General features: G+C 32.3%; 3 protein-coding genes across 3 annotated transcripts; 2 read left to right on the forward strand and 1 right to left on the reverse strand.

The window, feature by feature from the left end:
• Positions 1-4,002: 4,002 nt before the first annotated feature.
• On the forward strand, positions 4,003-6,318 carry Tsp_02091 (6-phosphofructokinase). The gene has a single exon (XM_003377899.1). The coding sequence runs from the start codon at positions 4,003-4,005 to the stop codon at positions 6,316-6,318; it is 2,316 nt and encodes a 771-aa protein (XP_003377947.1).
• Positions 6,319-7,503: 1,185 nt separating this feature from the next.
• On the reverse strand, positions 7,504-10,452 carry Tsp_02090 (conserved hypothetical protein). The gene is made up of 7 exons (XM_003377900.1): positions 10,422-10,452; positions 10,141-10,263; positions 9,883-9,993; positions 8,944-9,048; positions 8,511-8,650; positions 8,175-8,404; positions 7,504-7,579 (listed from the first exon to the last, which is right to left on the reverse strand). The coding sequence occupies exons 1-7, from the start codon at positions 10,450-10,452 to the stop codon at positions 7,504-7,506; spliced, it is 816 nt and encodes a 271-aa protein (XP_003377948.1).
• A 1,407-nt stretch (positions 10,453-11,859) lies between these two features.
• Positions 11,860-13,426, forward strand: Tsp_02089 (cell division protein kinase 10). The gene is made up of 3 exons (XM_003377901.1): positions 11,860-11,929; positions 12,208-12,280; positions 12,310-13,426. Exons 1-3 carry the CDS (start codon positions 11,860-11,862, stop codon positions 13,424-13,426), a joined length of 1,260 nt encoding a protein of 419 aa, XP_003377949.1.
• Positions 13,427-14,226: the final 800 nt, after the last annotated feature.

Consider the following 14,226-nt stretch of genomic DNA (forward strand, 5'->3'; position numbering starts at 1 on the left):
ACCATTATTCAATGAACCAACTGGGCATTTTGAAGAAGAATAACCAAATTTACATTTGTTTGTGCAAACCATATGTATAGCACATACTCACTTGTTGCATAAATGTCAATGAAATATAAATGCCATGTGATTTTTCTTATCATTTTAATTTGTGGCACATCTAAATTTCAAAATTGCATCTGAATTAAATTTTAATGAATTCATATAGTTTTTGAGTAAGTTATTTTTGAAGAATATGGTCAATATTAGATAAGTTTTATCTTAATAACGAGTAAAAATAGCATCAATTAAGATAGAGAACAATTATTATGAATGAGTGATTAAAGAATCAAAAATTCAATAAAATAATGTTTGTAAATGACTGATGTAAATTTCAAGTAAATTTCACAAAATATAATATAAATTTACATATTTTTACGTGAAGAGTCTATTATTTCTATATATAAAATGGAGTAAATTATTAACTGACATAATTGAGTAACTATTTCTTGAATAAAAAGAATTTTGCTAATTAACTGAAAAAGGATCTTTTTCTTTCTTTATTAAACCTTGTATTTGATTTATTATTAAAAGTTGATCAATTTGAAATTATTGAAGTGACATTTGAAATGCAATGAATTATATTAGCTGTCAGGTAATTGTTCTTTTCACTTCTTAAGCTTATCATGTTGCATAATTTAAAGATAAAAAAATATTTGTTTAACATTAAAGAAAGGTATATTTTTTACGTGTTAGACATCTATCAATTTTATTTAATATCATAGACTTCACGGTTTCTCCAATTCTGCTTCATTGTTGGCCCAGGCGAGGTTGCGATAGGTTGTTTCGTGAAAAGCTGTTTCTGACGTTCAAGCTGATGATGATAAGCATTGATTTTCCAACTCGGCTGTGTTTCCCCACTCAAATTCTGCACTCGACAACGCGAGAAGCGTGCTATTGTGCAGCTAGGCATGATTTTTTATTTTAAATGTGTTTTTTGTTCACTGCTTCTACTTTTGTTGTTGCTTTTTCCAAGAATAATAACAAACAACAGTAGCTTATGTTTAACTTTTAAAATTTTGTTTGTTTTCACGCTTTGTTTGTTTGTTTGTTTGTTTATTGTGGAATTTCACTACTTCTCATTTGTATTCTGAATTTGAAAAATTGAAGAATTGCACAATGATTTATCTATTCAGCAATTTCAGAAATATTTTAGCTTTGTTTGTTTGTTTTTGCTTATAGATTTTTAATCAATTGGTTCCAATTTTCCTTATCACAAACAACAATGAAAACTGCTTGATTGATCCAGCCAGATCATCGTTTTATTTTAACAAATTTTTGTCAGGTAAATTTTTATAAATTTATTAATTTCAACAATTCTGATCTAGAAATTTAACATTCAATAATGTAGAAAAAATTTTCGTTTTACCTTTTTTCTCTTTCTTTTATGTAAAATTATTTGATCATTTTCTGTTGGCTTTCAAACTATTGTTAATAATTCAGCTCATGCTTCGTGAAAGTTGTTAAATTATTAATTTTAATAATCAATGACAATTCGATTGTAAAATTTTATTCCATTCAACATTCTTTATTTATTCATTTTACATTTGCATATGCACGTATATATCTTGTACTGAAGTTGTTTATTAAGATAATATTTATATGAATGATCAAAGTAAAAGAATTATTTATTTATCTTCAGAAGAAATTCACTTTTGCAAAAATTACTTTTTTCCAACTGATACATTACATAACTGATTGTACTCATAGATATCGTATCAGTATTGACATCAAAAGATAAACTTCAATGCATGATTCATTTTTTATTGAAATGAAGCAGAATGTTATGATTTTTTAATCTGTTTCTTCATCATCACTTTTACATATGTGCACATCATCAGTGAAGATATTTTTGAATGTCAAACTTTAACAACTTTTGACATCTGTTTACTCTTAATACAAACTTTTTATGTTTATAATTGGGGACAGTAAAAAGAATTTCAAGTTACAATATTTATTTTTTATTTTATAATTTTTATGATGTGACTATACAACTTGTTATATTTGATAGTTGCCTTTCTACACTAACAAAAAGCAGACATTTTAATTTTGAAACTTTTTCTGCTGTTTTTCTAGTTGCTATTTCAAAGCAGCATTTTCGAATAATTATTAATGAGGCATGTCAAAATATTTTTTTTTGAATTCATTTGGAACCAGTATAAATTACAATCATCAATACAAATACCAGATTAAGCGACTAATTAGAATTCTGAAACGTATTTAAAATTGTTCCCAACAATTTTGGTAAGTAAAATGATAAACATTCTTCATTTTACAGATGATTAAAGAAAAACAAATAAATATTCGTTTAAATGCAGAAAATGATGTGATAAATGATTGATTGCAGAACTGCATTATTTTTCAATCCATTCATTTTTATGCCAGATGATTTTCCTACTACTGCTCATCAAAATAGATTTTCAAGCAGAGCTAATTTTAGATCCAAAACTTGAATGTAAAACACTTGAATTCTGAGGAAGCAGTAATTGATTTTTATCCAATGGAATATTTCAAATAACAATGCTTTCATTTAATTTTCAATACTGCGCATTTGTTAGAATTTCATTAATTATTTATTTTTTTTGGAAAAGCTTGAATTTTTAATATTTTTATATTTCAGTTAGACCGTTTTTTCATTCTTTTTGAAGTTTCAAGTTCTGCGGCAAATTAGTTACATTATTCCCATGGAGTTTTTCGTTGTCAGTTTATTAATATTAAGAATGAATGATTTTCATGAATATTTTTAAATATTGTAAAATTAATAAAATACAGATATCAAAAATAAAGTCCCGACTTTAAATAAAATGTCATAATTCAATTAAGTTATATGGTAATGGAGGTGTTGATTAAAGTGACAAAATTGGAAACAGAAATAGTTTTGCAAAAATATAAAATAAATAGACTGTTTTACTTTTTATAGGTTGATTCTTATCAGAAATAATTTCAACCATCAGTTGTGCGTGTAATAAAGTATTTATTATGAACATTATAACGCATGTAATGCAAAAGGTGAACGAAATTAATTTTAAGTTTATAAAATTATTATCGAAATTTTGCCAAAAATGTGTAAATTTTTAAAATTTGTAAACAGCTATACGGTAAGTTTTTCCATTAATATTATACACATACATATTTAATAATTTACTTCTTAAAATATGCATTTGAATGTTTTGATTTTTGTATTGTTTTTAAAGATTAATATATTCCATGCAGTAAGTGATTATATTTTGCTTATACTTTGAAGGGACTTTTGGTATGAAATGAACAGATAAAGCCAACAATTGGTTTAAAGCCGATTTATTATTCATCTTTGCTACTCAGCAATTTTTACAAATTTTTATCATAAATTTATTTTGTACACTGGTGCAAATTTTGAAATATATGATTTGAAAAAAAAGACTTGTTTTTGGAGAATTATTTTCCAACTGCTCATCACGACGACGTATTTGTTGCTACCATTTTAAAATGGCATCGATCAATTGATCATCATTTTCATTATTTCACTCTCTTTATCAAAAAATGCTGAAAGTACATCGTTGCAAAATTAAATTGATTTTCATCAAAATGAAGAGATCCAACAAGAAAAGCAAAAGCAAACTGACACTTTGAACTGTTTTCACTTTGCAAATTGCCTTATTAAATGATTCAGTTTTCAAAAACTAGTATTTCGACAAATGTGAAAATTGAGCATACTGTACAATGAAGCGATGATCAATTTTTTTTATTCTTATTAATATATAAATTAGTAATTTAAGCAGTTTGATTTTTTGCAAAATTTTCTTTTCAGTTAAATAAGTGATCGATTCTCCAAGCAACGCCAAATAGAAAGGAATTTAAACAGATAATAAATTCTGCATCTATATATATATATATATATGTTGTTTTATTTTATAACATTATTTACGAATCAAATTGTTCATAAAATCTTAGGGAACTTTTTATTGTTACAGGTAGGTGTCACAGATGCAAGAAGATAACAAACGAATAATCGGTGTAGTGACACCTGGTGGTGATGCAGCCGGTACCAATGCAGCATTGAGAGCAATAACGAGAATTGGTTTGCACAAAGGGTTTGGGATTTTGTTCATCCGCGAAGGTTTCGGTGGCATGGTGCAAGGTAGTCTTTATTTCCAAGAAGCCAACTGGTACAGCGTGATGGACATAATTCAGCATGGTGGAACAATTTTGGGCAGTGGCCGCGCGAATGAGTTCCACACGCGTGAACAAAGGATGCGTGCTTGTAAAAATTTAATCATCTCCGGCGTCACTGATCTGATTTGCATTGGAGGCGACGGCAGTCTGACGGCTGCGCATATATTTTACAAAGATTGGCCCGGATTGGTCAGCGATCTTGTGGCCAACAATGAATTGGATAAAAGTTTAGCTGAACAGTATTTCAGCATCAATTTGGTCGGCATTGTCGGTTCAATTCACAACGATTTTCCAGGAACCGACATGAGCATCGGCGTTGATACGGCTTTGCATAGAATTGTCGAATCAATCGATGCAGTTGACAGTACTGCTAAAAGTCACCGGCGTTCGTTTGTCATCGAAGTGATGGGTCTTTGGAGTGGCTATTTGGCTCTGGTAGCTGCGCTGACTACCGAAGCTGATTGGCTATTTTTGCCCGAATGGCCCGCACCGGTTGATTGGCCAGACATGCTGTGCAATAAGCTGAAAGAAAGCCGTGCCGCTGGTCAGAGGATGAACATCGTCATCTGTTCCGAAGGTGCCCAGGATTGCACTGGAAAACGAATACGAAGCGAACAAGTGCGTGATGTGATTGCTAAACGCCTACAGTATGACGTTCGAATCACCGTACTGGGTCATGTTCAACGTGGCGGCATTCCTTCGGCTTACGATCGACTTTTGGCAACTCGAATGGGCTCTGAAGCGGTGTTCGCGTTGATGGATTTTGATGAGCCGACTGTGATCGCTTTGGATGGAAATTCCATTGTCCGTCGGCCACTGTCTCAGTGTGTAGAGAGAATATTGAAATTTAGACAAGCAATGGAGGAAAAAAATTGGCAAGAAGCTATGCATTTGCGAGGCCGGAGTTTTCTCAGAAATTTGAACGCTTACAGAAAATTGGCCAAAATCCATCCGCGCATGGAATCAGAAGCGCTGAGCGGTGGCTACTCGTTCAACTTGGCCATCATGCATATCGGCAGTCCATCGTGTGGAATGAATGCTGCAGTACGAGCGTTTGTTCGTTACGCAATTTGTTACAAATGCCGAGTCTATACAATCAAAGATTCTTTCGAAGGTCTGCTGGACGGTCGATTTGAAGAGATGGATTGGAATTCCGTGAATTATTGGACCATGTACGGTGGTTCGTTTCTTGGGTCGCAAAAGAGCTTGCCGTCGATGGATTTGGACGGTGTCGCCAGACGTCTGGCTCAGTTTCACATACACGCGTTGCTGATGGTCGGCGGATTCGAGGCGTTTCATTCGTGCTTGATCTTGGCCGAAAATCGACACAAATACCCGGCATTTTGCATTCCAATGGCCGTGATTCCGTGCACCATCAGCAACAACATCCCAGGTACGGATTTGTCGCTCGGATGTGATACGGCTTTGAATGAAATTTGCGAAGTTATCGACAAATTGAAACAGTCGGCAATTGGTACCAAAAAGCGCGTATTCATAGTTGAAACGATGGGCGGTTACTGTGGATTTTTGGCCACACTGTCGGCGTTGTGTTCCGGCGCTGACAATGCGTACATTTTTGAAGAAAAATTCACCGTAGACGACATGAAAGCTGATGTGCAAGTGATTTTTGAAAAAATCACCGAAGGTGAGGAGCGCTACATTGTGACACGCAGTCAATATGCAAATGAGAATTTCACAACTCAATTTATAAAGCAGTTGTACAGTGAATTGGGAAAGGGAAAATTCAGCACCAGGGTGAACGTGTTGGGCCATTTCCAACAGGGCGGAAATTCGTCACCATTCGACCGACTCACCGCTACCAGAATGACCATCCACGTTGCACAGGCTTTGATCAGTGCAGCCAGGGATTCAGTCCAACAGGACGGCTCGGTTTATACGACAGATCCGAATCACGCGGTTCTGCTCGGTATTGTGGATCAGACGGCCAGACTGACCCCGGTTGAAGATTTGAAAGAAAGTGCGGATTTTGATCATCGAATGCCGGTGTTTCAGAAATGGCTTCGTCTGCACCAAATTTTGCGCATACTTGCTCGACATGACTGCGTTATCGAGGCAAGTTCGAAACTTTTCCAACTGCCTCATTTAACTGACGACAGTTTAAATTAATGCAATCTGTCAATTTTTCTGTCCATTTTTTTCAAAATTAGCATTTTATTTTTAAGGAAAAAAACTTAAAAAACGTATTTGAATAATTTTCTGTCTAGAATTAAAAGAAAGGAAATCCCTTCGGTTGTTCCCCATTCAGCTTATTTGGTTTGGTTTGGTTTTGCAGATAAATTTTTACAATGCTACGCCAGCTATTGCATTTCTCAATTTCACTACTACTTTGACAATGCAACTGAAATCTGAACAGTATTAGTAGTATTTCTCGTATATTTCTTTTTACTGAAACATTAAAATTTTGAAGATTTTTTTTTGAAATTATAATGACAATTTTGTTATAGTTTATAAATTAAAAACAAACATTTCTACAATTTTAAATTTGCATATTATTCCATTTTAAAGATAATATTTGCAACATTTCAAAAATGAAAAATCACTAAAGCTCACTTCACTTTCTTCAAAATATCTGTAGAAAAATCATCGTCCACTAAAGCATAGTTTAAATAAAACCATATTTAAAATCTGACTGTACAAAATAAAATTATTTTATTAAAGTTTCATTCATCTCCGATGTGCTTTTGCAAACATTTTCAATGGTTACCAGTGATTTACTTAGTTGTAGTGAATTATTAGCATGAACCAAATTGCGCTATTATTTTCACCTTTACACTAATAATTTAAAGCTCCATTAAAATAAATATTTAAAAAAAAGTTTCCATTTTATGCATACAGTTAATTATTATCAAATAAGAACGAAATATTTATAATTTGATTTATAATTGTCTTTTACAGTTCACATTATAAACCATTCAATTTAAACTTTTAAAACACACACACACACACACACACACACAGAACATTCAATAAAATTGAAAAATAAAAATATTCAAATGATCAGTCGAAAGGGTGAATATTGCTGAATCACCATAGATATTCATTTACTTCATCCCATTCCATTATGTGCTGAACAATGTTGAAACAAAACAGCAAAACAAGACATTCCATTCATATTGAAAAGTGCAGTGACAAAGAGATAAAACATTCAAAATTATAGTAAAGAGAGCAATAAATTGCGAACAAAGAAACATAGCTGCAATATAAAAATTTCAGAAATACTTTACTGTTTGGCATCAACACACTTTATATTCATTAACTAAGTTAGAACAAGGTGAAATTACACATTTAAATTTACGATGGATCCATCTCCTCTAAACTTCTGCACAATTCAAGTGCATCATCACAAGTAAAACTCTCACACCGATCGCTGAAAAATGCTTCATAAAGTTCTAAAAAAACAACCAATCAGAATTGAAATATAAATGTAATTAATAAGATAATTGCAAACCTTCCACTTTTTTCTGGTAAACATCCAGAGTTTCATGAAATATATCATCATCATCATCGTCGTCGTCGTCATCTTCGTCGTCTAATTGTCTTTCTGAACAACCTGCTTCAGGGGATGCACAAGAATCTCTGAAAATAAAATAATTTTTATTTAAAGTTCATAAATATAAGACATACTTTCATAATTACATAATATAACTCAACCGTCACCAATCCACGGTTAGAATTAAAAAAATATCACCATGAAAAAGTCTGGCACTACATTACTGAATCCAAAACTCGTGGCCAGACACAACAGCAGAAATACTCACAGACAACGTGGAATTAAACAAAAAACTAGCAAAAAGCAGTGAGAAAAATTCAAATGCAAACCATACTCTGAACTACTACTATTGATAATGTATTACAATATTTATTTTTTATAATTAAAGAAATTGCAACACACATTAAACAATTAGACATGCTATTAAATATTTTCCAAAAATTAAAAAATAATGTAAAAATATATAACTAACCGAATCGCAGAAAGTTTCGAATTGTATTCTTCACCGAACTCTGTAAGATCGGAAATTAATTTTCTTGCCAAAGCAATATACGGCATTTTGTCCTCTTCTTTCAGCGATTGATCAAATGGCTCAAACTGTAAGAAGTCCAATTCAGCCGTACTCGTTAACATGCAATCAATTTCCATTCCAGCTTCCATATCAAGCTTGTTCTTGTCAATTTTTTCTTCATTTATAATATCCTTAAAATGCATTATAATCGAAGTCAATCAAAATTACCATATATACTCATATCATAAAAGCCCAATCAATTATTTTCATTTAACAATGCATATAATAATTATTTACATTTTCAGATTCTGTAGTAAAATTTGCAGAATTCTTGCAATCATCCGATTCATGTGAGACACTGGTGACTGTTTCAGGATCAGAAGGTAAGCAATCTTTACGATTGATTGATTTGCTTAATGATGAATATGGATGGGCGTCTGAAATACAAAATAAATAAATAAATAGCACTTTCACGCAGACAAAATTATCATGATAAAATGTCAGAAATTTACCGGCAATTTCTAAGCTGTCATCACTGAAAATTGGCGAAATGTCCAAACGATGAACAAAAGCTTTATGATAGGACAAAGCAATGGCTTGCCAAAATTTGGAAGAACAATTTCCTTCTGAACAGTGGAACTTTTGCATAAAGCCATCGCAGCAGTAGACTAAGAGATGCGATGCAATTACAAATCAAAAACAATGTTTAATATGCAACTGCAATGCTCACTGTCAAATAATCGATCCATTGATTTTTTGTGAACAACGGAATTCTCGTGCTCCATAAATTTCAGATACATTTCTATTGGCATTCCAATTCTTGTCCATTTCTTTGCTAAATAAAATAAAATAACACAAAAATATGACTGATGTATAAAAAAAGCAAAAAATCAAATTTAAAAAATCATATCTTCAAACTGAAAATATCATAAATCATATAAACTAACTAAAACCTGTCAATAAAATGTCAGATATTATAAAAGTAGATCTTACAAACTTTAGCCATGGATTGACAACGACGACAAGCTAAGCAAAATAATCGACCGGATTTATAGCGCAGCCATTCTTCCCGTCCTTGAAAAAAATCACCAATTTCACGAAGTTTCCTCTCGACAACCTTTGGATCTGAATATTAAAATTATTTTTTTAATATTAAAAAATGATAATACAAAAAAAAATTTTTTTTTCTTCAGATTCCCACTTTACATCTTGATATGAAATTACCAAATCGTATGCATAAAATAAATGTGACAAAAAGCAAAAACCAGTAAACAGAAATCAACTTTTACGCACCGCTTTCTTCTTCATTCGGTAAAACTTGCTGCGCTTCTTCTTTTGCTAAAAATCCTAACAAACACTTCACTACATATAAATAAATAAACATATATACTATATATATATATATATGCAAGGTTTTAAGAACTTAAAAAATCAAAATATGAAATAAATTTGACAAACTATGATAATTATCCTTACATCCTCAACACCCATTACTTTTTATAATTTATTCAACAATATACAATGCAAACAATTTTATCATAAACCTCTGTTATAATTATTAATTTTAAAAATTATTTTTAAAACGCTGCAAAAGTTAGTTAGTTAGTTAGTTAGTTAGTTAGAACTTTTTAACATAAAATACAGCGAAAAAATAATTTCGGTGTTATACCTTGACTTGTAACAGTGGATTTATTGGTGTCGGTAGGAGGGCATTCAACAGTAACACGCAATTTCCCAGTATAAATGCCATCATCATCACCATCATCTTGCTCTTCATCATCTAAAAACCACAAACATTTTTAGTATAATTCAAAAAGTCAGCTAATTCCACATATGCTTTTCGTAAAACTGTTGACAGATATCAACAATTTTTTAAAAAACAAAAAACATGATTATTTAAAATATGCCATGCTTTTTTTTAAAATACCTTTTCCACCTTTTTTCTTCGAATTAGCAATTTGCTCTTTTATAAAATTTTGAACATCCAAATTGACAGTCCGTCGACGAGATGAGCGTCGAACGCCATCATCATGCTCTTTCTTTGAATCATCTTCAATTCCGTCCACCAAAAGCGGCAGAGGTTTCCCAAATGTAGAGGGTTCCGAAAATAGTAAAAAAAGAATTAAATCATTGAATTACATAAATAATAACAGCCAATTTTAATTTCTTACAAAGCCATAGCATTCTTCACGCGTCGCCAGCGTTAACGAACGAATAGAAACGACTCGTTGTTTCCCATCTTGAAAAATCACTTGACAAGTCCCTAATTTAAAATACTGGTCAACAAAATTATTTTAAAATGTCTGTATTTACTATGCCTACCATCCTGAAGGACATCCGTGACTTTCGCCAGTTCAGTCAAGAAGGAATTTCGCTTTGCCCAAACAAAACAATTAACAAGAGACATCTCTATTAAGCGCCAACATTGTCGTTATAATGCATAACAATAACAATAAATAACAATATTTAAATAAATTCATTACTTTCACTGTATGAGATAAGTTGCATTGTTCAATTTACCAGGTAATTGTATTTACGTTTCCCAAATACTTCAAAATAATTGGCAATTTACATTTTGTCAACAAAATTATAAGCAGTAAAAATTAAAATTACGAAATAAAAACAACGCTCATTTTAAATTCTCTCAGCTTAAGAATATTCAATAAAATTAAAAAGAAATAATTTCTAAAAGAAATTCTATACAAATGTTTGTCGAACAGAAAGCGCAGTGTAAATTAACCCTCAATAAAAGTGTTAAAATAATTCGAATCATAGTTAAAAGTACTTGTGTTTGTACAAAAAGAAATATTGAAATGTTTATTGCGTGTATTGAACCAAGAAAGTTAAACGTTTTAAGTTGTTTTCAAAATCTGAATTGAAATGTTAGCTAACTTTTACAATAAAGAAAGTTTCTTTTTAATGTATGCTAAAAAGACAAAAATCTTTTCATTGCATGTCCATTTTAATAAAACATTAAAAGTTCAGCTTACGACAATCATAAATTAATAATAAATAATTATAAAAGCTTATAATCACTTACAAAAATTTATAAGCTGGAATATATAAAAAATTATCTAAGAATATCAGTACAGATCAAGCAATTCTGTGCAATGCACAATTAATAGGATCAACAAATTATTAAGACAGTAAGTATTAATCAAGTGCAACGTTTTTATTGTTATATAAATTAGCAGAAATGGAGAATTTGCAAGTGAAAAAAATACAATCTATTGATTAAGCAATTAATTATATTTATAATGGGCATATCAAGATTTTTGAAAGCAAACTGTATGCTTCACCTATTGGTTAGCCACAATCGTCCATACTGTAGCATACTGTACTGAGAGAGATGAGAAGATTAAAGAAGAGAGATTCATAATCAAATTTACAAATTTATTTTTGAATTTAAGAATTAAAACATAATCATAAATATTTATAAATACATTTTTGGTTATTATTTAAAATTTTCATTTTCATTAAATAAAAAGAGAATCGTCGCTTAATTTTCTCAAAATCATTCTGTATGACACTGAGATTTGTTTGGTTTAATTTTCTAGTACGAGTATAAAGATTTTGGTAATTTTGTTATTTATGAAAAATATAAAATTCTGGATTTTTTGTTTGTTTATATGTATTTTTTCAGTATATGTATGTAGTTTTTCACTTTTTCAGTTTTGATAGCAACTGGCGGCAGTATTCAGTGCAAAATACATGGAGTAAGCCTGAATATATATATATATATAATTTTTTAATCAGTATTTTTTAAATTTAATCTTAATGCTCTGAACCTAAATAGGTGTATTTATGTTAGTTTAGTATTTTATAATTTATTAATTTTGATTTGTAAGAGTAGCATAATGTCTACCATATTTTTCCTTTTATTTCTAAATTCTTCCGAAAGCGTTGTAAATTCTGAACTTGTCTTGTAATTTTATTACATTTGGTTTTTTTTATGTAATGCAATTTCTATTTTTTGGGATCTGATAATTTGCAGAACTTTGCCCATATGGCCGCAATGTTCTATGTAAAGTTTCACCTGCTACAAACTGCAAATATGAAGCTTTTATGTGAGCATAATAATTGTTCTCATTTTCAGACCTAGCAATAAATGCATCAAACTGGACGACAGCCAAAGTAGCCGGTGTGGCAGGTCGGTTAGCAATGATTCGAATGATGATGATGAAACAATTTCCTACGTATCTCTAGTAAGCGGCGAAGAGGTGCTGTTGAATATGAACAGCGAAATTGAAAAATGTCGATCGATTTACGATTTTAAAAATTTGAACAAAATTGGTGAAGGAGCCTACGGAACCGTCTACCAGGCAAAGGATCTGAAAAGTGGAGACATTGTCGCCATAAAGCGAGTCCGTTGCGATGTCGGCTTGGAGATGAGCACGATGCGCGAGATAGCCATACTGAAAAGAACAAAACACAAGAATATTATCGCTTTGCGGGAAGTTGCAATTGGGCAAAGTTTGAATTCGGTTTTTCTGGTCATGGAATACTGCGAACACGATTTGGGTAGTTTGCTCGACTGGATGAAATTGCCATTCAGCGAATCCGACGTGAAATGTCTCATTTACCAACTACTGGAAGGGGTCGATTATCTCCATTCGAATTACATTGTCCACCGTGATCTGAAAGCGTCGAATTTGCTTCTCAAAGACGACGGTACGTTGAAAATATCCGACTTCGGCTTGGCCCGAATCTGCGGCAAGCCCGAACCGCGAATGACGCCCAAAGTGGTCACCATATGGTACAGGGCGCCGGAGCTGCTTTTCGAAAGCGAACATATCACTTCTGCCATTGACATCTGGGCAACGGCCTGCGTGTTCGGCGAACTGCTTCTCCACAAGCCGCTATTTCCAGGCACCGGTGAAATTGATCAAATTCGATTGATCATTGATGTTTTGGGTTCTCCAAACGAAAAAATCTGGCCCGACTTTGTGAATTTACCCGTGACTCGGTCGTTCAGTTTCAAAAAACAGCCGTACAACAAGCTGAAAAATCTCTTCCCGACCATGTCTTCGAATGGTATAAAATTGTTGAATACCATGTTCGCCTACGATCCCGAAAAACGTGCCACGGCGAAACAATGCTTGACCAGTGCTTATTTCAAAGAGCAACCTTTTCCCACCAACCCACGGCTGATGTCCTCTTATCCGCAAACTCACAATACAAACAGCGGAAGAAAGGACGAACACAACCGATAAGCGACCCCATGTGTGTTCGTTCAAATTATAGAAAAAGCAATAAATAGACAAATGATAGATAATCTTTAGAACCTTATTGTCGTCTTAGAGTTCGTTCTTCGCTGGTGTTGTTTGCTGAATTCGATTCGATCCTCCTCAATGCGAAGTAGACAGACGTACTCTGTGTAGTATTATTGTTGTGCTCAAAGTAAGTCTATATGAGCGAACATTTTCCATTTATCAGTATCCTCTGTGAACAACTCCTCAACTACTTTGCACCAAACTGATTGTGATTCATTCATTCATTCATTCACTCACTGGTCAGTATTTATTGAAAAAAGAAAATCATATGATTTTTTGATGCGTGATCCTGTGCAAAAAGTTAACTAGCACATCTGTGTTAACGACGTATGTTATATGTCTATCATCCCAGCGCAATCGAACGAAATTATCCAATTCACTCACACAAGCAAACAACGGCAGGCAGACAGGCAAAGTTGGTTGGTTGGTTGGTAGAAATTGAAAAAATCACTCTCAGTCCGCCGTAGTAAAAGCCCGTGGTAGTGCCACCTTGTATGTACTATTACTTTTCAACAATCCGATCCGACCGACCGACGGGATGTAGATTAATTATTACAAACATCACAGCAAACAACAAAAACACCCAATTCCCAGGTGAAAAAAATATTCATTTTCAACGCAATGAACCGAATAAATAAATATACATAAAAAATGAACGAGACAGAAGTAAATGAATGGGAAAAATAAAAAATCAAAAGCATATATTATTGTTATTATAAAACCAACCCTCAAACATCGGT

This window comes from Trichinella spiralis, assembly GCF_000181795.1.
Source record: "Trichinella spiralis strain ISS 195 chromosome Unknown Scfld4, whole genome shotgun sequence".
Classification (NCBI taxonomy): domain Eukaryota; kingdom Metazoa; phylum Nematoda; class Enoplea; order Trichinellida; family Trichinellidae; genus Trichinella; species Trichinella spiralis.